The 25,908-nt window shown below is 43.1% G+C and overlaps 1 protein-coding gene across 2 annotated transcripts in view; it reads right to left on the reverse strand.

Annotated features, from left to right (window-relative positions):
* Positions 1-844: 844 nt before the first annotated feature.
* Positions 845-25,908, reverse strand: part of PRLHR (prolactin releasing hormone receptor) — a 59,507-nt gene continuing 34,443 nt past the window's right edge. Inside the window, exons 2-3 of one of the 2 annotated variants that reach the window (XM_080401259.1) lie at positions 20,102-23,990; positions 845-13,751 (exon numbers count right to left, since the gene is read on the reverse strand). In XM_080401259.1, the coding sequence (XP_080257385.1) occupies positions 20,144-21,178 (1,035 nt within the window). In that variant the 5' untranslated portion in view covers positions 21,179-23,990 and the 3' untranslated portion in view covers positions 845-13,751; positions 20,102-20,143. Of the gene's footprint in view, positions 23,991-25,908 lie in introns of both variants that reach the window. The other variant, XM_080401258.1, reaches the window with a different exon arrangement.

Raw genomic sequence — 25,908 nt, forward strand, 5'->3', positions numbered from 1 at the left:
CGTTACCTTACAAATGACCTTGTAAAGTTTCTCCTACATGCCCTTCTTCACAATCTACCCATGTTGTCACATGCCTGTCCCTGAGAACTTGGGAACTGCCAGCAAAACCTGTGCTAGAAGATATTCTGTGTTTGCGAACCCTGTAATGCATTTAAGTGTTAGTGGAAATATGTTGCAACAAGTTGTCCTAAATATTATTTTTCACTAAACTTTAAAGCCATTAGAACCCTTCTGCATGCATGCTGTGCAGCAGCCCTCAGCAGGGCTTTTGCAAGCACACAGAGTACACACGTGGCAGCTCAGGCCAAGCACAAGAGTCCCAGCCTGGTTACAAAGTCCTTTATGAGGCAGATGTAATTTATTTTCCTGTTGTCATGTGTGACAAATAAGTGTTCTTGCCTTGCGAACATTAGCTTGATAATGAAGCAGTCCTGTACAATAGCGTTTTCTTAAACCTCTGTTACATTGTGCTGCCACTCTATGTCACCAGTAAAACAGGACAGCCAAGAAAGGCTGCAGAAAGGTTCATAATGTTTTGACGAGAATGGACCCTGCCATTTTTAAGGTTAAAACTGCCCCTGCCCTCAGCAGCAGCCTGCCTGAAATTGTGTGGGGTGATTCCAGCCACTGGAGGTCAGCTAACACTGCAGCAGGGGGGGGAGGGGGGGGGGGGCTTGAGGGGGAGAGCAAGGGGATTGCTAGCAGCCTTACTGAAAACCTAGCATCGTTTGCTTGGAGAACATTTAAAAAAAAAAAAAAAAAAAAAAAAAAAAGGAAATAATCATTGTGCAGCTGTGATCAGATACATCGACACCTCCCAGCCCACCCCGCCACCCCCCAAGCTATCTGGGTAAGGCAGCTCGACTGTCTTGGTGGTTTTGATTTTATTAGGTCCCTGCTAGTGCTCAAGTAAGAGCCAAAGCAGGGAGATCACTTTGGCCTTCATCCATCTTCATTCAACTTCATTCTAATCCTATTTTAAATTGTGTGTTTGTCCAGTTGTATTCCTAGTAGCTTGACAGGGAGCAGTCACACATGGACCGCTGTATCCAAGCGACTTTTTTGACACCAGCCAGTTAGCACCACCAGCTTGCACAGCAAAGCACAAGCCACGACTGTATGCTCTGTGGTTGCAGCTCCTTGCTGGCTCAAGGCATGTGTCTCTGGGACCACCCAACTTCACAGGCAGCCACCAGGAATCGAGAAGCTGGCAGGGAGAAAGGTGTGATGTGAGCAGCGAGTGACACTAGTGCTCACGGGTCACTGGGGTTAGCAATTTGTGGGAACCACAGGCTGAGCCCCAGGGAAACGATAATCCCCTGCCTTTGAGATGCGGGACATCAGGCAGGTAGACATCACACTGGAATATCTCTGGAGTTTCCATCAGATACATCTAAAGCACTCAAATGTCAGGGAATGTCAGGATTTCAGCTACTGAGAGAAATTTATCTCTGTTCTTTTGCGTGTTTGTGCTGTACCAGTTAAAACACTACTCCAGTGAGCAAAGTTAGAGACTCTTAGCTCCCTGTAGAAATATGAGTTAATTCGGTCACTACTTCAGACTTTTCAAACATGTCTACTGTCCCTTCAATAAATGACTTAACACCTGCTGCATCACTGTTCCCTTCTGACAGCCACAGCATTCCACTTTGCAAATTCTTGAGCTCAAGAATTCTTCAAGCAAGGAAAAAAATAATTCAGCAACCTGGCTTACAAAAACATGTCTTTGCAGAATGGAGCATTCACTCTCTCCTGGCCAGGCAGCACCTTGTAGGAGGTAGGGGTGAATAAAGCCTGGCTTTGGTGGAATTTCTCCATTCAGTAGCTTCCACTGACACCTGCTGGAGACAGGCTTCTCAGGGGCTGATCATTTCAAATTCTGTAGCCAAAATGCAAGAGGGTTAGGCACAAAACACACTTCTCCCCCACTTCATTAATGAAGCACACTGCACATCTGTAACAGTAAAATATGGTCAGAATCAAGAACACTTGCTTATTTCCATCTCTGAGTTTATGAAATAAACCTAGCTTATTCTAAAAACCAGACCTGATTCACAGTCCTGTGCACACAGACATTTCCCAGCCAAAGGAAAAATAATGTTTCTTAAACAGATAGGTGATCTTCAGAGCTCAGTTCTGATCCAAATGGGGTGAGGCCTGGAGAAAAGGAGGAGGAAGGAAGATTCTCTCTGCAATCCCTAGCAAGCTAAGAGAAGAACGGGACCTGGCAAGGGTTGTACTTTCTGGTGTACTACGGCTCCACAGGGATGAAATACCAGGTCGGCGAGGGGGCTCAGCGCTCAGTCCATTTCGTATGTGGGCTGGCAACTGATGCTGGGGGACTAGTACTGCTGTCTTCACTGCCGGGCTCACTTACTGTGGCACCACTGGAGGAATGTGGTCTGTAGTTGACTTCAGAGACAGACTGATTGCTCAGACTGCTTCCCAGCACATCCACACACAGAGCTCTGCAAAAGAACACAGAATTAAATCTGGGTGTGAATGATGGTTCATGTGAGTACAGCACAGAGATCTGTGGTATTCTGTGCTGACAGCTGTGGGCTACTTTTCTAGCGAGACGGTCTGGCCAAAAAGTCCTCCTTTTCATGTTAGAAATTTCACCCGGTCCCTGATGAGCATCTGAGGCAATACAGGCAATTACAGGAATACAAAAATAATAAAATGCCTTAAAATACAGGCACAGTCCTAGATCTTTGAAAACTAGATGTATCACAATTGTTACAGGAGGTTTTATGTTGTTGTAAAGCTACCCAGCTCAGGCAGGAGACAGAGCTGGTCACTGATGGACCTAAAGCTTTCCTGCGCTTTCAGATCAGCGTCATAGCTTGTCCATAGCCCAGGCAGGCAAGCTGTGTAGAACTGAAAATGCTTATTCCATAGTCAGCTCAGTCTAGCGCATAGCATTACCTTTTAACCAAAGCTTTGGACTGCTAAAAAAAAAATATGGTTCTATATAGAATGATTATATTTTGAGTTCTGGCCAACAGGGGACATCTAAGGTGAGGGATTTTGTTGGGGTTTTTTTTGGTTGGGTTTGTTGTTTGGTTTTGGTTTTTTTTCTCCCCTTGGTAAAAATCAAAGGACAGTGGAATCTTTTGTTCGCTGTATTTTCAAGTTCATTGACTCGTTCCACGGGCCTCTCTCTCGGGCCACGGCCAGAAGGTGGCAGTGGAAGAGCACCCATCGCTCAGCGAATCCCGCTCTCGTCTGCCAGGTCACCCCCAGCTTCACGGGCAGAAGCAAGGGCTGTTTTACGTGACAGCACAGCGGACAGCTGCAGTTTAGGGTATTTTAAGAAGTATCTCCTATCTATGATACTCGAAGTGCCAAAACGTGTGGCCCCATCGTTATTAAGCTGGAAACGTGTAAGGAAACCCACTTGTTCACTACAAAACTAGGAGGAGAAAAGCTCTTCTCAAAGCGTTATTGCAAACCACTGGATTTCAAGACAGCTTTAACAATTTTAATTACTCAAATGAGCAATTAAATTTGACTATCTGAATAGCAGGTCCACTTCAACTGCCTGAAAAACATGAAGGATTCCCATGGTAAGCAAACAACAGAATTGTCCCAATGTCACGTTCTGTTATTTTGTCTATATTTGTTAATGAGCATGTGGCCCCCTTTTTAACAGCCTTTATTGTTGGGATAACCCAGAAAAACCCTCCAGAGCAAATGCAGGTGGTGGCTCTGGTCAATGTTATTTTAACTTTAATTTTAAATATATTATCATGACTAATATTACAGTCCTGCAAGCTGTTGCATGTGGAAGGACTTTATAGCTAGTCTTCTTACAATCCCAAACTGGCCTCTTGCTCTTTCCCCTGGCTGTATTGTTTTGTGTTTGCATTTGCATTTCTGGTTTGTATTTTGGGGTCTACAGAGAGAAGAGTCTTTTAAAAGATCTTGCTTGAAAAAGTAAGTTATCTCTCTAGGAAGCATTTACTGCCGTGCTGTAATTCATGTTAATATTTTACTACTCTCAGTTCAGACGGAGGTCCCTGTACCTCTCCGGGCGGCCCATTCCCACAGCACCACCTGGGTTGCCCTCCAGTGGCCCAGGGACCATCGGTGGCCACCTCAGCACTGTAAAACTATAGGGTAATAAACCGAGAACAGAGTAAAATAGCTGAAGTCAATGGCTAAACATAACCTGAAGAAAGGAAGCGAAGCATGCTGCCCTTCCTTGCCCCACTGTGGTGGCCTCAGCAAAGAGGTCTGAGAGATGAGGGGTAGAGCCTTGCATCTGCCAAAGCACTGGCAGATCTCCTGATCTTCCACTGCTCCCTGGCAGGCAGAGTCAAAGCAGCCGAGATCTTTCATCACATCCTGAGAAGTAAATGTGAGGAACGGGATCCTCTCTCTCTTTTCCTATCCACCCTTTCCATCCATGTATCTTACTCCTTTCCCTTTTCACCTTCCATTTCAGAACAGTGTCTTTCACAACGCTGCTGGGTGGCAGAGGTCCGAAGGGCAGCTACAAGCACCACAAGGGACAGCGCGGGTTTGCACATATTTGCCAGATCGTGGCCTGACAGACTGAAACGCGTGTTGTGTCTGAATTTCTCCCACAGCAAGGCTGCAAGTAAAAACCAGCACCAGGGAAAGGAACGCAGCCCAGTTGTTCTTATGTGTCCCCTGCTGAGTTTGTCTTATTTTCTACTAAAGCGAGCAGGATTAGGCCACAAACAAAAGAAACACTAAAAATCCTCCCTGTTTCATGTTTTTGAAGGATACTTGGGCTTGCTTTTCTATACAGTATTGCGCAAATGGAAGTTTCTTTCTGAAAGTTCACTTCAAAAGGAAGAAAAAAACGGGTAATAATTACAGTAAAAATCTTACAAACCTCTTTGATTCATATGTTTTAGCTTTTAATTTTTTTAATTAAAGATGCAGTAAAGAAGGAGAAGATTTTTAATGGGTCAGTGTGGAGGGTGATGCAGGGCAGAACTCTGAATCAGGCTTAAGCTCTTTTTATTGAGCAGAGAAGTGCCATTGACACCTTGTCTTCTCAGCACATCAGAAATAAAAGGACAGTTGGGTGAGCCAGCCAGAGGTGCAAGAGAAGATTTGGAAATGTGGGGAAAAGTCACGAGTTCTTCATTCACCCTAAACTCAGAGAAGATGCCTACAGAAAGTAGCGACTAAATGAGGCTACTGAGACAAGTAGCAAAGAACAGCATGAGTATGCAGAGACACAACTTTTAGCAATGAAGGTACAGAACAGGATTTTACAAGTGATATCAGGAATAGCAAGAAACAACTCTGAATATACATGGAGACAGAAAGAGAACAAGCAAATCATTGATTCACTAGCAAATGAAAAAGCGAAGTCATCAGCACAAAAAGCCAAGAAGGCCAAAGTTCTCTGTGTCTTGTTTTGCATTTCAGAGAGGAAAGATCAAGTGCAAAGACTGGCTAATGCAAGCAGCAGCAGCAGAGCAGCAGGATCTCTCTAGGGAAATGCACAAAGATGCATCAGCACACTTAGAGAACTCCAAAGTTTTCATCCTGCCTGAGCCTGATGGTTTTTATCCCAGGATACTGCAAAAGAGTATGGCAGAGCTAATATCAGAACCACTTGGGGTTACCTTAGATAAGTCAGGCAGTGCAAATAAGCTTCAGAAGGCTGGAAAAGGGCAAATATATTCAGTTTCTAAGAATGGAAGGAAAAGACTAATTGGGGATTTGTCTATCAGCTTACCTTCAAATGTCAGAAAAACCTTGGAAAGCACAAAATCTTTGTGAGCACATGAAAGAAAACAAAGAAATGAGCAAGAATCAAAATGGATTTGTCAACTGAAAATCCTCTCAGAGCAAACTCGTCTCCTTTTATGCATAGGTTGCAGGTCTGGATAGAGAGAAAACAATAAACACCATCTAAAATCTCAGAATGGGCTTTGATACCGTCTCTAAAGATCTTCTCACTCAAAAGGTAGAAAAGTATGTTCTCCATGAAAGTCTGATATGGCACAGCCCAAACAGGCTGAATAAACATGCTGAACTAATGAATATGTAGGAGTTTTCAGTGCTCGTGGTCAAAATACAAGAATCAATTAACATGCTCCTCAGACAACCGTCATAAAGTTGGCTGTGTTCAAAATGTTTATGTTAATTACCTGGTAGATGCAAGAGAGAGTTTTACTGTTAAAGCTCTAGAAAACACTAAGGTAGGAGGAGGTACAAGTATGTTAAAGACAGGACTAGAAACTAGTCAGCTAGGCAAGCTGGAGAAATTATATAAAAACACTGGATGAAACCTTACAGGTTTCTGCTGCTCTACACAGCCGAAGGATGTGCAGTTGCCAAGAGTGATTCACTGCACTCTTAAGTGAATACTTAATAAGAAACTCCAGGGATCCAAGATTATAGGAAATCATGAGCATAACATGAGCCAATGTTTTCCTATAGTGTTGCAAAATGAAGGTAATCATCAATGCAACCCAGGACGCTGTTTCCTGAGCAAAACTCATGATGTATGCTTATAATGAACTTACATTCATGCAGCACAACATTCAAACAGGTTTGAGCCAGTGCACGACGATCCATTTCCTAACATCATGTACTCTCACAGAGCAATTAAACTAAATTGCTCATGTTCTGTGAGAGCAAACCTTGCTGGAAGGGACTGCAATAAAGGAAGAACCTGTCTCTGTTAATGGTACTAACTCATTTCCCAAAAGCTGAAATTGCTAAGTGACCATCTGTAATTAAAAGGCCTGATGCATTTTACAGATCCTTTTTCTACAACTGGCTGCAATCAAACCTTCCCTCTGAGCTGCACATGAAGCCCGTGCAGTACCAATTGATTCAGCACTTTCATAAACCTTACAGCAGAGGCACAAGAAATCAGAACTTTCTGCCTTAGCTTGTGAGAGGCAGCCTTCGCTAGCCAACATTTCTGATTTTTAACATAATTTTCTTGTATTCTAGCTATATTGTTCTAGCTCTGTCTGCTGGGGAGGAAGGCCAAATATCAGAAAAGCATCCATCCTGCAGGAAATGGGAGCTCAGTCTAGGTACTCCACAAAATACTTGCGCTCTTGAATATTTTTGTATACATTCCAGTCCTCAGGAGCAACCAGACGGATGAAATGGCCACTCTTATCTGCTGCATCCATGGAAGTAAAAAAACTCAGCTCTTCTTCCAGATTTGTAGGCTCCTTTTATCTCAGCAGAAGCTCTGACCTTTCAAAGCAATAGATTCTAGGCTCCAGGCTACATGTATAAACCCTTGTTTATATGGTGTGATAAATCAAAGGCAAAAATAGCCTACAGGATTCCTTGCTACATTGCACACTGTGAACAATCATTTACTTTCTAGGGGACCATTAATTAGTATTGATTTGTCTTCTTGCTCAGGCAGTTCACAGGCATATGGATGGGAGGCTGCATGCCAGCTCATGCAGCATCAGAAGCCTGTTATTCTGCAGCTTTTCACACAGGTTGAAAAGATTTGCAAACAGAAGACACGCTACATAGTCTGAAGTTAAGGTGATCTTCAAATTGACTGGTTTAAGTGGCTAGTGGAAGGGGAAATGGATGAGATCTGTCACTAGGAGCAAGAGACCCATTTGGAATGTAAATGGAATAAAACTGTGAGGATGAAACCTGACATCCGTGAAAAGGCTCATGCCCCAGCCCAGTACTCCAGAGTAAGACATCCCTATGAATATACGTGGTGCACCAGTGCCAGGCTAACACCTGGAAGTCAGCACCGTAACAGCCTGCGTTTGCAGGGGTGGTCTGTAAAAACAGACCATCTTTTTACAAATCTTCTTGTATCTTTGTAAGTAATTATTGTCTCAACAACCCTGACTGAGACAATCATTTCTCCTCCTTCCTAGAGACCTTCTCTAGTGTGCCACGCTATGAGACCACAAAAGGCCAAGTATCTGTCTGGGATAACTGGTCTCACATGGTATCAGATGTGTGATGATGCTGGGAAAAGAGATGGCACATACGGTGGTAGCAGGTTTCCTCGGAGTATGGCTGGTCTCCACCAACAGCAGCTCAGCCCTTGCTGGCTGCAGCGAGCGGGTGAAGCAGCTCACACTGTTCTTGGGCAAAAAGGCACCGCGGAGGATGCAGCTCAGACCTAGGCCAGCAGGCTCCAGCAACCAGCACAACGGGGTGCTTGATGTTTGATTGAGCCAACTAGATTTTCAGTTCCCCAAATAGCGAGAATAGCTGTACAGACACACATCAGAGCCTCCTGGCAGGACAGAAAAACCTGTGTAGGTGATCAGTGAATGCACAGCAGCACTGCAGGGCAGAGAGTGCCTATAGAGCAAGCTGGTACCCACCCGTCACTGGGGTTTTGCTGCTCACCAGCTATGTCCTACTGTTGCTTGCCACCAAGAGATCATTGGTCTTATATTTAGTGTCCTGGCTAAAAAGGAAGCTAGCACCTAGTGTTAGCGCTGGTGTTAAACTGAGCTCTTGCTTATGGCTGGCACATATTGTAAAGCAAAAGACAGTTTTAAGCAGGATGAGTCTAGCTTTGTACTGATTGTACTGGTCCAGCCTCCCCCTTCTTTCAGACAGCCCCAGGATGAGCAGGCACTGATAGATAGGCCTGTAACAGCATCTCCTGTAAAAACAGACAGCAATTAAAATTACAAGGTAAAGTTTCTTAGCAAGAAACAACCTAGGGACAGCATTTTAGTACTCTGGTAGAAATGGAAGGTCTAAGATTAAGTGGAAGCTCAATTCCTTCATGCCCTCCCCAATCTTTTTAATAATATTTCATTCATTCTTTTAGTATTTATTTTCATAACAGTATTTATTTTCTTAACAGATTAGGAAGATTTTTTTTTTCCTGGTTTGATAGTCTTCAGTATTAGTATCAGATAGCTATTCTAATCATGCTCTTGCATATGTGCGTTCTATCTGACTTCATGTAATAGTATCTACAAATAATGCAGCCTTGTAAAACCTGTTGAGTAAGGTGGAACTACCTATAAAGCACTGCCACCCAACCCAGCCCACAGCAACACTACCCATGCTTTACACAGGGTCTCTGTGTGCCCTACTTAAAGGCTGTGCCTGCTGGGCTGGAGCAGGTGCTGGAGGACCAACAGGTGGTGATGGGAGGACACCTCGTTTATCAAAAGGGTGAGTTCTCGTGGGAAATAGGCTGTAAGGTTTGCTGGGGGATAGGGAAAACAGCATTTGCTTTTCTAACATGGAAAGAATTAGTGAGAATACAGCTGACCAGCAGCTTCCAGGGAAACAATGACTTACAAAGGTGCTTTGGTGAATAAAGATCTAGCCATTTTATTAAGCAAATTCATGCTGAACGTTGAAGGGAAGCTGATATCAATCTCTTGTGAAGGGATGCTGCTTGATTGACTAGCTGATTTAGAGTTTTGTTTCAGTTCTGGATTAGGATAATAATTATGCGTACTTATGCTTGGTTTCATGGACTCCAATCTTACACTTGCTGTAGCTGTTAGGAGGAGGTATTTCAGATCTTGGGCACTTCTAGTTGTTGGAAGCTAAACATTGTGCATGGAGGCAGGTATTGCTGCATCATGAGGGCTTCTGATCTTTTGCAGAAAAAAGAAAGAAAAGAAAAAAAAAAGAAAGCAACTCAGGAATATTATAAACCAGGAAACTAACAGGTTGGAAGTTCACCCGTATACTATTTTCCTTCTACCAGTACAGAGCAGAAGAAAGGAAAGGTAGGGACCCCTTGTAAAATTCCTGTTCACCTGATCTGAAATCAAGACTACCGCTGATAGGGATGGAGGTGGAACCAAGCTTCTGGGGTTCCTGAGAGCAGCCCTCAGCAGGGCTGCAGTTGGTGGTGGCCCGTGTAATCAGACAGTTTGTTCCAATATACTTCAGAAGAAGGAGGAGATATCTAAAAAGAGGCATATCACAGTGCTTAAGCTCTCTGAGTCCTAGAGGCATTATGGTTCCTTTTAGGCTTCTCTCTGCTTTTCAGATGTGACGCAGCTTTCTGTGACAGCTGAACCACACTGCTGCTTATTCTGAACTAAATGAAACTATTGCTCTCTGGTGGATTCTCAAATGGCTAATTAGCACTTATTGGGAAATACACAGGCAGGGTTGAGATTCACTGAATAATAGGTGTCTGTTGGATTCTTAGCCATTAATAAAAGAAATTAGCATACCTCTGCATAGCTAAACTCTGCCATATTTTGCTGTAAGTAATGTCTTCCCTGTGTTTCAGCAGTTAATGAAACATGTCATAGGGATTACAAGTGGCAGTATCCAGCTCACAAGGATAGAATATTTTCTAAAAGAGAATTGCTCTCCCTGGAAACATCAGTGCTCTGGGGCTGCCTAGACCAAATGCAGAAGGCATAAATTCCAGGTCACAAGAGTTGTAGTTTCATAGAAAATACCGCTAGCTATGCAAAGGTTGAACAGAGTACATCAAAGCTTCCGACAGTCCTCTGTCATTTCTTTTGGTTTTAAAAGTGTTTAGTTGCCCTATATGGGGCATTAGCAAGAGTTTCTACTTACATGATTTCTTATTTTCAATCCTCTGGTTGTGCTGTGAATGTTAAATTAAAATCTTTTGGAGAGACACCTCAAGCTGGTTTTGGAACCATTATCTACAGCAGAAAATCAGAGCAGCTTGGTTAAGTCTCTGGACTCCATGTAAGAAGAGATGATAGGGACACGGTCATCTCTGCTCAAAACTCTGCCTCAAAGAACTTTGACTTTCTGCAATAAAAGATGAAATCAGACTGCAGATCCATGTTTCAAACATCTGCAATTTAATCTGTAGGGCTTGCTATTTTTGCAACTGTTTTAAATAGGTAAATTTCAAAACTTAATGTAGCTCTACACCACCTTTATCCACCTCCTCCAGTCTCAATATTTGAATGTGAATAGATTCAGAATTAGAAAGCTGTACTGACATTCTCCATTTAGGTTTTATTCACTGCTGTCAAAAAAGACTATTCCTGTACCAGTCTGGCCTTCTCCCAACCCACCTTCCACCCTTGTTTTCAAATACCTCATGTCAGAACTGGAAGTAAAAGTGTTTGCCTAATTATCTCTATTTTCAGCAGAGCTAGCACTGTAAATTAGGCTGTTTGTTGAACAATGTAGTGCAGATTCAGCTTGTCCAGCTAATTCGTTTTAGCACTAAAAATAATGTGCATTTTCCTCTTGCCCTCACATCTTCTGTGCTTTTCTGGTCATTCAGCAAACCCATAATGGTTTAGAAAGCTACCAAATATTTCACTTGCATATACCTTCTTCAATGGTAGGCAAACATTAAAACATCTACCCCTCTGAAAAGTGACCTAATCCCCAGGAATCAAGGCATTTTAAGAACGATTTAATTTTTTTTATGTTAATCCATTCCTTTAACATGTTGGGGTTTGGGGATTGTTTGTTTGGGTTTTGCTTGATAATAAATTTCATATGTATAGAAAACAGATTTAGCCTAGGGCTGCTAGTTACTTTACCACTTCTGTTTAAGTCCTTGAAAAGCAGATCTGGACCAAACCCACAAATCAAATTTAAGCTTTGTAAGACTGAGTGAATACATAGAGGCACTGACAGCATCCCAAGCAGATTGTTCGTACAATGCACTGGGAGAAGGTTTTACCCAAAATATTGACTGCTAGTGCGCAGAACAAGCTGCTGTCTGAGCTAAACCAGCTGACAGCCACCACTGAGGATGCAAAGCGACGGTGTGATTTTAAACCCTGCATCTCTGAGACTGGGTGCCTCATACTGGGCTGAAGGGAGATGTCGCTGCATGAAAAATAGTGGGCTGAAAATCAAGTACCTTTCCTTGAAATACATGGGGGAAGGAGGTAAATCTTCTGAGTAAATGATTGAAAGACAACTTTTCAATGCACAGTTGCCTTTATCCAATAATTTAATGACTTCACGGTCTAAGCAGTCTGGGGTTTAATTCCCAGTTCTTAATTTCAACCTGTCTTTTACGCCTTCACCCTATCCCTAGTAAGCAGCATTTACAGGTGGGTGAGTGCCATTTTGAACTATTGCATGGGAAAACATATTTCCTCATTTAGCACCAAAGGAAGAATGTTATGAACTACGAAAATATGCAGATCTTGTCAGACCCTGTATACAACTTTTTGGGGTGAGAAGTGTTTGGAACAGTGCTTTCCACAATGCCTTAGAAATGAAGAAACCCATCTTTTTGTAACTACGGCAAAACATAGGTCTTCAAAAGCTTCCCTGCACTTTGTTGGTGATGTTGGAACTTTGACCAGTGATGATTTATATTTTGTCTATCCTCAGTCTGTGGCAATTTTCCAAGAAGAAGTGCTATCAAAACAATTTAGAATTAGCTGTGATAACTGACAATTGCATGGGTGGTCCAAAAGGCTTTAACAAAGAAACATTTTTTACAACAGACAGGAATACATGTTTTAATGAAGAAGTCATTCACAATGATAATACTATTGACTTGTTAAGATTAAACAGGTCTGCCATATGCTGTGTCTAGTGCTTCAGATGGTTTCAAATTTGTTTTTAATTTTTTTTAAGTTATGCATATTAACAACAGATGTTGAATTTTAAAAGGATCCAATAATTGAGGGGAAATCACTCCGAAGCGGAGTGTTGAAGGTCTTATTTTCTTAATGATTCCACTTTGTATTATAGTGACTTAGAAAGTTATTTCTAATAGGTGATGTAGCTCATAGCTGCCTCTTGCACATGATACTGGGATTATTTTAATCTCACTTCCTCCAGAGTTGTACCCAGTTGCTGAGGAGTGGGTTGGTTGAACACTTGCCTCAGAACCCCATCCCCAAACTTTCAATTACTCTTATAAAAAACCCTTTCACAGGTGCATCCACCCTCAACTCATCTGTCTCTGGACCACACACTGATGGTTCACGCATACATCTGGCTTGGCCCTCAGCATATGGCTGCGGGGTGGGAAGAAAGATGCAATAAAGCAAATACACTGAAGCAGCACGCTGCAAGTGAGGGACCAGACTCAGAAGAAGGCTTGAGTTACCCCTGCGTTCGTACAGAAACAGCCTCTGGGTCATTACAGATTTAGGCTTTGATGGTTATTGTTGTCTTGATGTCCAAAATTATGCTTTTCTTTTTTTTTTTTTTCTTTCTTTCTTGCATCCAGGAGCCCAAGACAGGTATGTTTTACAGTACAGTCCATTGCTTCGCCTCCCCACTCCCAAACACAGCTGGTCACACAAACCTGAGCTGTGACTGATGGCAACCCGTGATGGTGTGTCACAGTTACCGCATTGTTTGGCTGTCACATTCTCACCAGAGCATCAGCCTGACTTGTTGTGGGTGTGATGGGGTAACAGAACACAACTCCCTGTGGCTGAGACACCACAGACAGAGCAACCACACCGTGTGCTGCCCAGCCTCACAGGGAGCACCAGCTGCCTCCAGCCGAGCACATCACTTAGTTGGTGATGTTGCTGGGGGGATCCTGAGCTTCCTAAGAGTGATCCTCTGCACCACACACATCACCAGGCTCTCACAGACCACAGCACTAAAGCCCCTACTGCTGCTGTGAGCCACAGGCTGCCTTTCCAGTGTTTTATCTGGAAACCAAGAGCTGTGCTCAGCAGGAGAGGCAGATCTGATTGCTGTGCTGGAAAGCAGCAAGCTTCTCTTTGCGGTCCTGCTAGCTGCTGATGAAACATCTCCAGCGCCTAACGGAAATGCAGAAATTGTAGGAAATGTAGATGTAGGAATTAAAGCCATCATCTCCTTTTGTATGTTCCCTGCAGAGAGAAAAAAAAAAAACCACAAGGAAATTACAATGTAATACTGATAATTAACATAAACAAGATGCAAGGAATGGAGAACCCAGTCAGCTGCAAATAGATAACAGTGATCCCAAATTGATTTCCAGCAACCTGGAGACACAAAGCAGGGAGCTCCTGAGTATGTGTTTTATTATTTATATTAATTACTAGCTTCATTAACTTAGGTCAACAAAGCAGGCTGTAGAAAGGAAAAGTAAGCGACAACAAGCAAGAAAGTCAGTCCTATGAGCTTCTTGGCAAAGAGGGTAGATATTAGATTCCATAGGGATCTAAAATTTTTTATCAAATACATTTCACTCCCAGTGAGGTATATTTGAGCTTCATGCCGTTAACTCCAGGAGGCAGCCTCGCCATCTCATAACTAGTTCTGAACCATTTACACTGTCCCCCGTGTAACCCTGGCTGGGTCCCTAAAGGAGCGAGCACTTTGATGTCTTTTCCTTCCCTGGGGAGCACCAAGAAAATGCTAGTATTTTTCCTTATTTCAGAGAGCCACTAGGATTTCAACATCCTTGAGGCTCCTGCTTCTACTGACTTGTTGATCAATGGTTTCGAGGCTCTGGGGGAGGGCTGGGAGGGCAGGGAGCAGAGAAACTTATACAAAATTTGGTTGAAATCAACCTGGGAGAAGCCTGTTCCATCTGGTTATATCAGTACATGGTAGGAATGTACTTAGAAACCTGCTCTTGAAACAGGGAGTATGATAACGAATTCTAAAGGCAAGGTCTCATTAACATGGGCAGGGTACATCTGATGCAGCTGCATTTGTTCCCTGGGACTTTCAGTAAAGCAAACTTTTGTTGATGTGGAGGGAAATCAGGTACAAAGGAGCCAGAGTTAGTGATGGTTTTGACCCAGAATGAAGTCACTAAGTATGGGGAGGAGGTTTTACTGGATGTAACCACAAAAGCCAGTGCTGCAAGTGGGAAGCAGCCCAAGTTTACTCCTGCCAGCTGCAGACACACACAGCAAAGGGTTAGGTGCAGAGTCTGTGTGTTGGGCACAATGGGCTACTACTGCTTGCAGAAAGAAGTTTAAGAGAGAAGAGAGTGATCTCCAGTTTAGAAAGCCTCCCTGACTTCTGTGTGCTTTCTGTGAGACAGGAATATTTGCTTTGACCCTTGAGGAACCTTTTTCCCAGGAGAAGGAGGAGGAATGCAACTACTTTTTTCTGAAAAAAAATACAAAGCTAGTGGGCAGTCAGAGTGGAGGGCTGGAGGTAAACATTTGTATTATATTTTTTCATGCAGAAGTGACAAAGACAGCAGTGGCTTTACCAACAGCATGCTGTTTCTCTCTCTGCCCTCTTCTCATCTGGTGGGCAGATTGATGGATGTACAGTTCTGTCAAATCTGACTTCTTTTTTTTTTTTCCCCTAGCTGCAGGTGCACCATTTTCAGCTTATATCTGTACCCCGTATAATCTTAGACATCTAATTATAACTCACCATTGACACCTCAACAAAGAAAATTTGCTCAATTAAAACTGTGCAGAGCATCTGTTGTTCAGCTGGCATGAAAAATACCATCTTCTCCCAGTCTATCTATCAGCTGGGAAGCACTCAACATGCTCCTGTGAGTAATGGCCTTCTGGCAGGTTCTGCTCTTGCCCTTCCCAGATAAACTGCCATTCCTCAAATATGATACAGCTCTCACAGTTTTCTTCATCCAAGCATAAGGAAAATTTATTTGAAGCAATGCATTGCACAAACAAGTTAGTCTTTGCTGACTGCACTGAGCTGCCATTTTCAAGGTTGGGGAGAGACCAACTCTACCTGACCTTAACTGAGGTTATATTAACTGTTGTTCTTCTTTGGCTGTCTGATTTCAGATTTAGTGGCCTTTTTTTACTATCTAATCTGTTTTTTAATTCCTGATCAAATACTGATTTAGGTTTTTTATATGTTCCATAAGTACGTCACCTTTTAATACCAATCCCATGTTTGACCATGGGGAGTAGCTTATGTTTGATCAAGCATTTCTGCATCTATAAACATTGGAAATAGAGTGTATTTGCTAGAACGATGCTCTGTGAGTCCTTCCAACTATACAGAACAGCTAGCTTCCAATTGTGATGCTGTCATTCCTACTGTCTAAATCTGTGCTTTTCACTTTCAGCAAAGACTCCCCCCTGCTTCTCCCCATGAAATCCTTCTATATCTTTATTAATCTCCACATTTAAGATATGCAGAGCCTGCTGAGCTGTAGAGGTTTGACCCCTGTGAAATCTCCCAGATGATTTTTACAGTTTTTTTACAAATTTAAGTGTGGTCCTAAGTGGGCCCTCTATTTCCTAAGCCCAAGACTCGTCATGGTCTGATCACCCGCCTGCTGGCTAAGGCATTTGATATCTGCCTGCAACCACCAGCACAGAGCATCTGTACAAACTCCGTAGTACATCTCAGAGTGTTTAATGGAGACCTTCATTTAGGAACAGCCCAAGGAGCCATCATAAATAACATGTATTTGCTGCTGTAAAATGCAGAGCGCATGGGTCTCTACCCACTAAAAGTCTTTCAGTACATGTAAACAACTAGAATGGAATCCCAGCAGATGAGGAGCATACAGCATTCTGCCACACCTCAGCTCAGACACAAGCCCAGCTCCATCCCTCCAGAACAGCTGCCCTGCAGCATGTGAGTCCTTGGATGTGAGTGTAAGCAAGAAACAACTCAAACCCTTACAGGGAAAGTTAATAGGTTCACCAAGTTTCGAACCAGGCTATTTTATAAAATCAAAGCATGCAATGATTTCTTAAATTATAATTAAAAATTATACCACCAAAAATAGGGGAGTGATGAGCCCTGATCCCTCAGAGAACCACAGCAGCTCCCTGGAAAGGAGTGGAGATTAGCAAACACATTTCACATGACGGCTTTTAATATAATTATTTGCATAACTGGATTAAAGAAACACACCAATGCGCCTCTAAATCTTATTATTGTTTATTACTCTGGCTATCAGAGAAAACAGTAATTATGTTGAGCAGAGATTCCTGGGGCTTGATTCAGAGGTGGGGCTGAGTGAACACGGCTGTGCCTCAATCCCCACCAGTCCACAGGACCCCCAGCCCTCCTGCTTGGGACCAGACCTCCTTTGGGCACTGTCCAGGGAAAGCCTGGAAAAATAGCCTTACAAGACCACTGAGGTGGACCAAGGGGGCTGCTGAGGAGAGGGGAGAAGCTTCAGGAGCCCACAGCTGGGGAACATGGAGCATTTCAGGGTGCACCTGCAAAACCAAGTCCTGAGAAGGGCCTGAAGCAAGGGGCAGGTGCAGAGTTTTCTGCTGCAGATACAAGGCCTAACAGATTCAAGGCAAGTACAAGTTAAACCAGCACTTAAACAAGGATGGCCACTGTGCTGGGCACTCCTGAGGACCACCTTGAGATGACAGACCTGGGCACAACTGGAATGGCAGCTCCAGAGGCTGCAGCCGCCGGTGAGATGTTCCCAAGTGCGTCTGTCACTGTGGGAACAATATATGCACTGAGCAGCCCTTCATTTCTGTCTCAAGGAAAAAAAAAGAAAAAAATAGAGAACTCCCTCGTTTGCTTCGTGCAGCCCTCTGCAGCAGTCCTCTGCAGTCACTAACATTCAAGGGAACATTAATAAGCCAAACTGCATTGCTGGCAAATGAGAGTAAAAACATGATGTGTAGGTAGGAATGATCCCAGGCCTGCTGTGGCTGACAAGAGTCTTCCCAGTTACTCCACTGGGCTTTGGATCACTGTGGATTACAATGCTGTCTGTATTTAGTGCATGAGGTTGTACACATTACGGGCCATCTCAGTGCTAATTAACCTTTACAAACCGGCACATTAACAGCTGGAAGTAACATAATTCCATAGAAGAAAAATCTCTCAAAATCAGGATTTTGTTATTTAAAGCTGCTTTTTGCAGTGTAGTTTCAGTGCTCTCTTGCTGTCCTACTCTCCACTCCCCTCAAAAGAGCCCTGAAACAAAAGCTGAAAACATTAGAAAATTTGGTTAGTTTGATTGGAAGGGGTGGGGTTTGCCTTTTCAAAATCACTAGTTATCACAGTAAATTGTTATATTGAGCTTGAAGGAAAATCAGTTTCCTAAAATTCAGCAAAAGCATAACATGCTTTAATAGGTCATTCAAATCTTTAAATCAATGCAAGCAAGGCAGATACACTTAATCACAGAGTGAACGCAAGTAATGCCCACTTTAAAGGGACCTCCTTGATTCAGTGCCTGTAATCAGCTTCTAATATCCCGTTCCTCATTACTAACAGCAGAACAGCTTGAATTTCTAAGGAAATTTGTGAAAAGGCATTTCAAATATTTTTCCAATGCTTCTCCCAGTGGGTGCATATGCATCTGTGTACTTTTTAAACCACATTAAGCTTACTGAATGCTGATGAGCAAATGATAATCAGTTTCACAGTAGGAGCAAATTCACAGACTAGAGAAACCATCCTCTCTTGCTTCATTCTTCCTTCTCGTCTATTTTGTCGCCTCACAGAGTATATGTTTTGGGTCATGTGCAGTTGCAGTTGAATAGGTGCCCTTGCTAGTCATGACCAAAACTGCCCCTGGATTGCACTGCTGCTCCGGCTGATCTCAGCTCAGCATCAGGCAGCTCCCCATCCATCCCAGATTCCGGCTGAGCCAGCTGGAAGAAACCTCTCCAGAAACAATGCCCGCTTTCAGAACTTTGTCCTGTATACTTACCTATTATCTTAGGTATTTTCAGGTCAGGGAGGAGGCAACTAGAAACCATTAGGTTGATTATAGCTTCTAAGTCCCTCATCTGATTGAAAGGTGAATGTCAAAGGAAATTGTTTCTTCCCAAAAGACTCTCTTTTGAGAGAGCACTTGCCACTCTGCTCCATTTGTCAGGTCTTTCTTTGACTGGTAACAATGTGCAATGCTCACGCACAGCTCAATGTCACCAGCCCCTTCCACCCTCTGTATCTTAACAGACACCTCCAGAAGTGCTCCTGAAGACAATACCAAAGTCTCTGGCTGTCTCTGGGGATCAAAGCTGATGGCAGCATTGCCAGATGTCAAAATCTGTTCCTCAAGGGGTGAATGGAAAGCATCTCAGCACCGACAAGGCAGTGACGATGTCCGCTCCTCTGGCTGGGAGCACAGCTGACTTGCAGTAGGGTCAGCAAACTGGGGTTACACGAGACAATGGCAGGAACGCAAATCAATGTCGGTAAAGTGGGGGTATGTCTTAATGCTCCTTTATTTGTATGATTCTCAACCACACATTATGTTTCTGGTCTGTCCATCCTTGATGGTGACGCTTACTATCTAAATCTGTGCTTCTCACTTTCAGTAAAGACTCCCCCCTGCCTCTCCCCATCAACTCCTTCTATAGCTCTGTTAATCAGCAAATCCACCAAACAGGCTGTTGCACCTCACAGAAATCACATCACTCCGGTTTTATTTCCCCTCTCCCAATACTGCATCTCACCTTGCTACATGCTCTGCGGCAGATTCGCAAGACACAGGAGGTTTGGGGTTGCGTGATGATGCTGGGCTCAGAAAGCACACGGCACAGCTGCCCGCCCTGTGCAGCTGGCCACGGCCAGCAGGTGAGCAGCCCTGCCGCCCCATCTGCCCGGCCAGTGGCAAGAAGATGACAGCGAGGGAGGAAACCGTGCCAGCAGACACAGCACACCCCACCAAGGGCCACAGGCACACAAGCCAGCCGGTCGTGTTGTACAGAGGCGCTTGGAGGGAGGGCAAGTTTGCTGCTGCCATCACTGCGCGCATCACTTGCACACTCAGGAGTGGGGACACATCTGCACGTCGCTGCTCCCAGAGGGAGCCTGGGGGCTGCTCCCACCAACCTGGTTTGCAGCCCACAGCTGAGACAGCAGCTCAGGAAGGGCATTTCAGAGAGACACAGGCTATTTTCAGCATGGCTGTAATGCAAGAGGACTACAGGAATATTGTTAGTCCTCTACCTTAGATCCTGTGCTAAGGACTGGACTCTAGGTAGATATGCAGATATAATTTTTACCCGATCCAAAACACTTCCTCATTGAGGTGTTTAGGTCTCATATTCATGTCTGTATACTGCCAGCAATATCCAAAACAGATAGGAACGATCCCTGTAGCTTACATAAGGGTGTCTTGTTAGGCTAACATCTCCTTGGCCTCTAACTCCAGTCAAAGAAGTCAAGTTGGTTTTGGGGCATGACGCCTGCCTCTCCTTCCCTGTAGGGGTGGAGGTGCTGAGGAAGCTACGCATGGGACTTGTGTCACTGTAGTTAAGCCCTGTGGACAAACGTCAGGAATGACAACTAATTAGAAGTGGAAAAGACTTACAGTGTTACTGCATGAAGGAAGTGCACTGCAACCAGCTCTCGTTTACAGCACCACACTGGCCATAATGCAGTTTGTAGTGGGTCCAATTTTCTTCTTCCTCCAGACAAACATTTTCTTCAGCTCCCCCCTGAAGCTGTCATGGAGCCAGGCATAGAGGAAGGCATTGGTACAAGCAGACATCATTGCAAACCAGTGGCACAGCAGCTGGATGAAGTTGAAGTACTGCTTGTCAATCAGGCTGATGTCTATGTCCTTTATCATGTTGAAGATGTGCAGAGGCAGCCAACAGACTCCAAAGGCTGCCACCACCAAGACTAGCAAGCGAAAAGTCTTTCTCCTCCTTGCTCGGTCCCACTCAGCTTGGCCCTGGGTGACGTTGCCTGGCACTACGCGGTTTTTCAGCTTGACAGAGATTCTCAGGTAGGACAGGGAGATGACAGCCAAAGGCAATACATAAGTGATGATGAGAGTGCTGTAGGCATAAGCTAAGCGATCTCTTTTCATGTGGAACCAAAACTCCTCGCAGATGGAGAAGTCCAGTTCTGGGAACTCTGCATGGTAAGTGTGGACCAAGGCTGGGGCAGCCAAGGTACAGCTCAGCAGCCAAATAGCAGCCAGGATATAAGCACAAATAGGGATGGTGAGCCTCCTGCGGAATGGGTACACCATGGCATAATACCTGTCCACAGCTATGACAGTCAGTGTAAAGACAGAGACAAACACAGTGACAGGTTGCATCAGGAAAACAAAGTAGCACATGAAACGGCCGTACACCCATCCTCTGGGCTCAAAGGCATACGCGAGTGTCAGAGGCACACAGGTTGCACACATGAGCATGTCTGAGAAAGCCAGATTGCCTACCAGAAAGTTGGTGACATTGTGCATTTTTTTTGTCTTGCAGATGACATAAATGAGAAGGTAATTCCCAATGACACCAATAAAAACCACTAGCGAGTAGCAGGGGATGATGAGTGGCTTGAAGGACTGAACAAACTGGAGCCCAGAGAATAAATTGCTGGCATTGCTGTGAATAGCAGAGAGGAAGCTTTGGGAGGTTAAATTGTCCGAATTCATCATTTCCCTCCTTTTGTCGTCTGCCGTCAGCTGAGTGAAGTAGTTCCCACTGCACTACTCCTGCACTCAATCAGTGTGGATAATGAATGGATTATTTGCTGTCCAGAGGATACCACATGGATAGTAAACAAGCATCCATAAAAGCAAAAGGTGAAGTTGTAATCCTCAAGCGGCAGCTTTCAGCAATTCCTAAGAAAAATCAAATACAACCAATTTCCATTAAAGTCCTCCTGTATTTACTATTAAATCTAGGTTTTGACAGCATGCCACTTAATAAACATTTAATGCAGCGAGTACTTACTGCTGTGGGTTTTTAATCCCATATGATTTTCCTGTGGATGCCAAGAAGTGCCCTGGATGTCTGTCTTCTACAAATCCAGGAGCCTGTGCTCTGTGTGTGTGTGTGTGTATGTGAGGGGGGGTGGGGGGGGGAGAGAGAGAGAGAGAGAGAGAGAATACATGAGTGAGAAGAGGGTGATGCGCATTTACAATCTAAGTGGAGATCAGTGTTTTTAAACTGCCTTCACTACTAGAACATGATAGATTTGTGTATAAGGTTTTATTCCTATTGGCTGTCCTGGGTATTACGTTGCTCTTTGCGTGTTCCTTACTGATTGCAATTAGTCCTAGAATATCCTTTTAAAAATTCCCATCTCCTTCCAGCGCATCTATAATTGCCCCTCACAGCTAAAAATCAATTTACATTCATTAACAGGAGCCTGCACAGTATCTAATCCCAGATCCACTTTGCCACAGCCCTTAGCGTGTCCAAAAAAGCTACCTGTGAATTTATTGCTATAATGTGACTGTAACAGAGAATTTTAATGACATGTTAAAGCCAAATAAATGTTTATGCCACTAGAGGGACTCAGCTACGTACCTGGTGACTGAAGCTGGGCTTAGAAGTGTTCATTTAGCATGTAGCACGAAGGATCTGATTTTATTTAAAATTATTTTATAATGGTGGTACAATGTTTGCTCACCCATTGTGACCATTTTCAGTGAGGCTTACATATCCTTAAAAGTAAACACATGACAGCATCTCAAAGGAAAGATTAGCATAGAAATAGCTTAGCTGTAAGGGTTTATCTGGAGTGAACTACAGCAAACTGTTTCTAATATTGCAGCTGCCCAAAAATAATTGGGGTGTTTCTTCATGCCTGCAGTAGGTTTGTTAATCTTTTCTGTACCAGACAACAAGTGCTAACCAGTCTGTAAAACAGTCTATACTTGTTTTGTTTGGTTCAGTCATTAGAAAGCAAAAAAAAAATATCAGGGTAAATGCTTACAGAATACACATTTAAGCAGACAATGCCATCCAGCCCTTGCCTATTGCTCTAATTCTCCCTTAACTCTCCTTCTACTGGTACTACTGGGACCAGTACCTCAGACAGTGAAAAACAATGAAACTCCACTGCATTCATTTATACCAGCTAAGGAAACTAAAAAATAAATGGAACAGCCTAACAACTTCTGAATACTTCAGAGTAGAGAACATTGCTAGGTTTTGCAAGGCATCCAGGGATTTAGACACAATTGCAATGGAGAGTTTATGTCCTAATCTCTTAGACTACTCCAAAAAAACATTAACCCGCTATTTTCTCTGAGGTTATGAGCAGAACCATAGCCTTCCTTTGATTTGATGTAATTTGACATAAACAAAAAGTTTAAACAGACTTTATTTGTGGTGTAATTCTTTCCCCAGTCTTAAACCAGAAGCTAATCTTGTGTAGCCCTTGTTCAAAACAGAGCTGTTCCCCCATAACTACTTATAATGGATGGGAATTTCAAACCTGGGAAGGGCTGAGTCTGTGCTACTGCATTTATGGTTGGATTATGCTATGGACTGGAATATGGCTGTAATTCCAGCCTAAGGGGAGAATAAGCATGAAGCTGCATTGCTCAGGAGTGCCATCCTTCACTTCGTGATACAGTAACCTACCCATGACACATACAAAAAATGGGATGTTATATCCCACTGCAGTCCAATCTCACCTATCTGAGCTGGATGGGACCCAGAGGAATACAGTACCTATTTATCTCTACATACCCAAATCCAGAATAGGAGAGGGACCTGAGGGTAAAGGTTGCAAAGAGGTAAGGAAAAAGGGAATCCCTGCTGCTTTTACCACCCAGTGCAACCTATTTGGTGACAAGCAGCATGCTGCAAAAGCAGTTCCTAAAACCTACAAATGCAGTTGATTCACTTAATATGGGAGAAAAGTAAGGTCTAATTCAAATCTTACTGAAGTAGGATGTCAGTAGGCTTTGGATGTGGTCTCTAGTATAAGCCTAAAGACATAGAAAAAATGAAGGGGGAGCATATGTAAACGGTCTTCAAACTGCCCACTTTCTACTGGAACTGCAAGGCTTATGCTTGGAAAGAAGTCTCACAATAATATCAGTGCATACAATAATAACTGAAAATCACATTTTTAACTTATTTTTCTGTTTCGTTCCTAAGAGCTGCAGAGTAGATCCAATAAACGTCCTCATTGTATTCCTATAAGAAAAAGGTTTATGCTTCACCATGTGACAAAAAATTGAAACAAAATATTATCCAAAGTAGCTTTCAAGGTCATCTTAATGCTCAAGTCACAAAAACCTGTAATTAACCTTAGAGGTTATTTTATTTCAAGTGGACCGAGCAATCTTCCAGCATTTTCTCTTACCTTTAAATGTATTTTCTTCACCTCTGAAACCAGTAATGAACACATCTCGTGTTTGAAGGCTCCCACCCTATTACTGTTAGTTATTTTCTGTTTGTTTTGGCTTCAGGCAGAAAAATTCTTTAGTTCAACTGTACAGCCAAGACCTGGAAAGATAATATTTAATAGGGGCTTAAACTAAGAAAGCATTTCAGCATTTTACTCCAAAGAAATCCCCTTTCCTCCTTTTAAAACTGCAAATATTAATCTTGTTTAAGATTTCCTAGGCTGGATAACCAAGTCCTTCCTGAACTGAGTATAAGTCTATTTCACACAAAGAATTTTCTCATTAAAAGAGAAAAGGTCACAGAAACTACACCACTGTCATGTTTGAACTGTTTTGAAATTCCAAGTGTATAAGGGTGTCACACATAGGAGTGCTAATTAGTGTCTAATTGAAACCCTGGTCTTCCTTGAGTCAATGGAGAATGTTCTATCTAGAGCCAGACTAACACTTCACAGCTGAGCTTTCATGTCTTATGCTAACCTGTCCGACTCTACAGACACTGTGAGTACAAGCACTGTAAACTGCTATGTGACTTTCAGAAAGTAGTAAACCTCTTACAGCACTAACACTGTTCCTTATGTGCATGTCTAATCATCCCTGTAGATCCTAACTAAAACAGCATGATCTAGGAATAAGATCTGATCCTAACAGCCATACTTGCAAAGCTCAACAGTACTTCTCAAGCCAGTAGGCTCTCTCTTCTATTATTTAGCTTTTACAGACCAAAAATTTTCTTTTGTCATCAAAGTCTGTTTCAGGTGTTAGTTTTCTATGTTCTTGTTTATTTGATATGTGCCTTTTTCTGTAAAACATAACTTCTTTTGCATCACAGAACTCCTTTAAAAAGTCTCACATTTTCCCAGGAATGTTCTGTGCACAGCAGATCAGATAGCTCTTGCAGAGCCTACAATAAAAATAGACGCTTTGCCTATATTGAATGAAGTAGAGCTGGAGGTTCCTTTAGCAAATTCTTCTTTTGACGAGCCAGGGAACAAGGTTGTGTGTGACACAGCAATTTCAAGACAGGGCACCCTGTCCCTCCTGCTCTCATTTAATCATATAAATGCATCCTGTGTGCCCCTGCTTTGGACTGAGCCACCACAGTCTCTAAACTCTAAAACCCATGTTTACAAATAAGGGTTTTCTTTGGTTGGCTTGGAGTTTTTTGGTTGATGTTGCTGCTTTCTTCAAATTCAAGGTATTAAAGTTTGTTAAACTCAGGATTCAGCTTAAAATAATTCATTTAAGATGAAAAGGAGCTTATCAACTTGAATGAAGCGGAGGTTCGAATTTAAGTCAAAACATGTGTAAGGATGCATGCTAAATATAGAATAGAGGATCTACTTTTCCCCGTATGCACAGAATTCTTAGTCTACTGAGCAAAGTGAGATGAGAAAGGTGAGCTGGTTCCCTAGATGACAAAGATCTTGTGTTAAAGATAACGGTGTAAAAATGCATGTGGTTTCCTAGGAATGAAGGTGCTAGATCACAATTACCACAAAATGTAGAAACCAAACATGGAAGTGAACAAACTGAAACTGTCAGAGCTAACTAACCCCCACTGCCAGGTTCGGCAAGGACTGGCACATGGAACTGCTGGGTGAGAAGAGCTTTTCCTGTCTTCATGGCATAAGAACACAACTCTGTGACTGAAGAAAAGCAAATGAGCCACTTGTCCCTAAGAATAGGAAGGGAGAGGTTGTGATGAAAAACTGCAGGCCCTTTAGTCTGACAGCAGTTTTACGGTAGGTTTTAGACCAGATTTAAGGACAGTGGAGGGAAAGAGAGAGGAGGCAGAATAGAAAACCAAAGGAAGCTTTTGTCAAATTAACCTCCCATCTATGTGTTATTAAACTGAGTTTTCTCAAGGTAGGCTATGTAGTAATTCTTCTGTTTGGGTTTGCATATCACATGTGATGTGGCAGCATATGAGAAACCATCATCTACATCAGAGGAAATATCCTAGGAACTGTAAGGTAGGCAAAGACTGGTAACATTTATGAAGGAATTGGACCAGA

Source organism: Falco punctatus (assembly GCF_963210335.1).
Source record: "Falco punctatus genome assembly, chromosome: 9".
In the NCBI taxonomy this organism is placed as follows: domain Eukaryota; kingdom Metazoa; phylum Chordata; class Aves; order Falconiformes; family Falconidae; genus Falco; species Falco punctatus.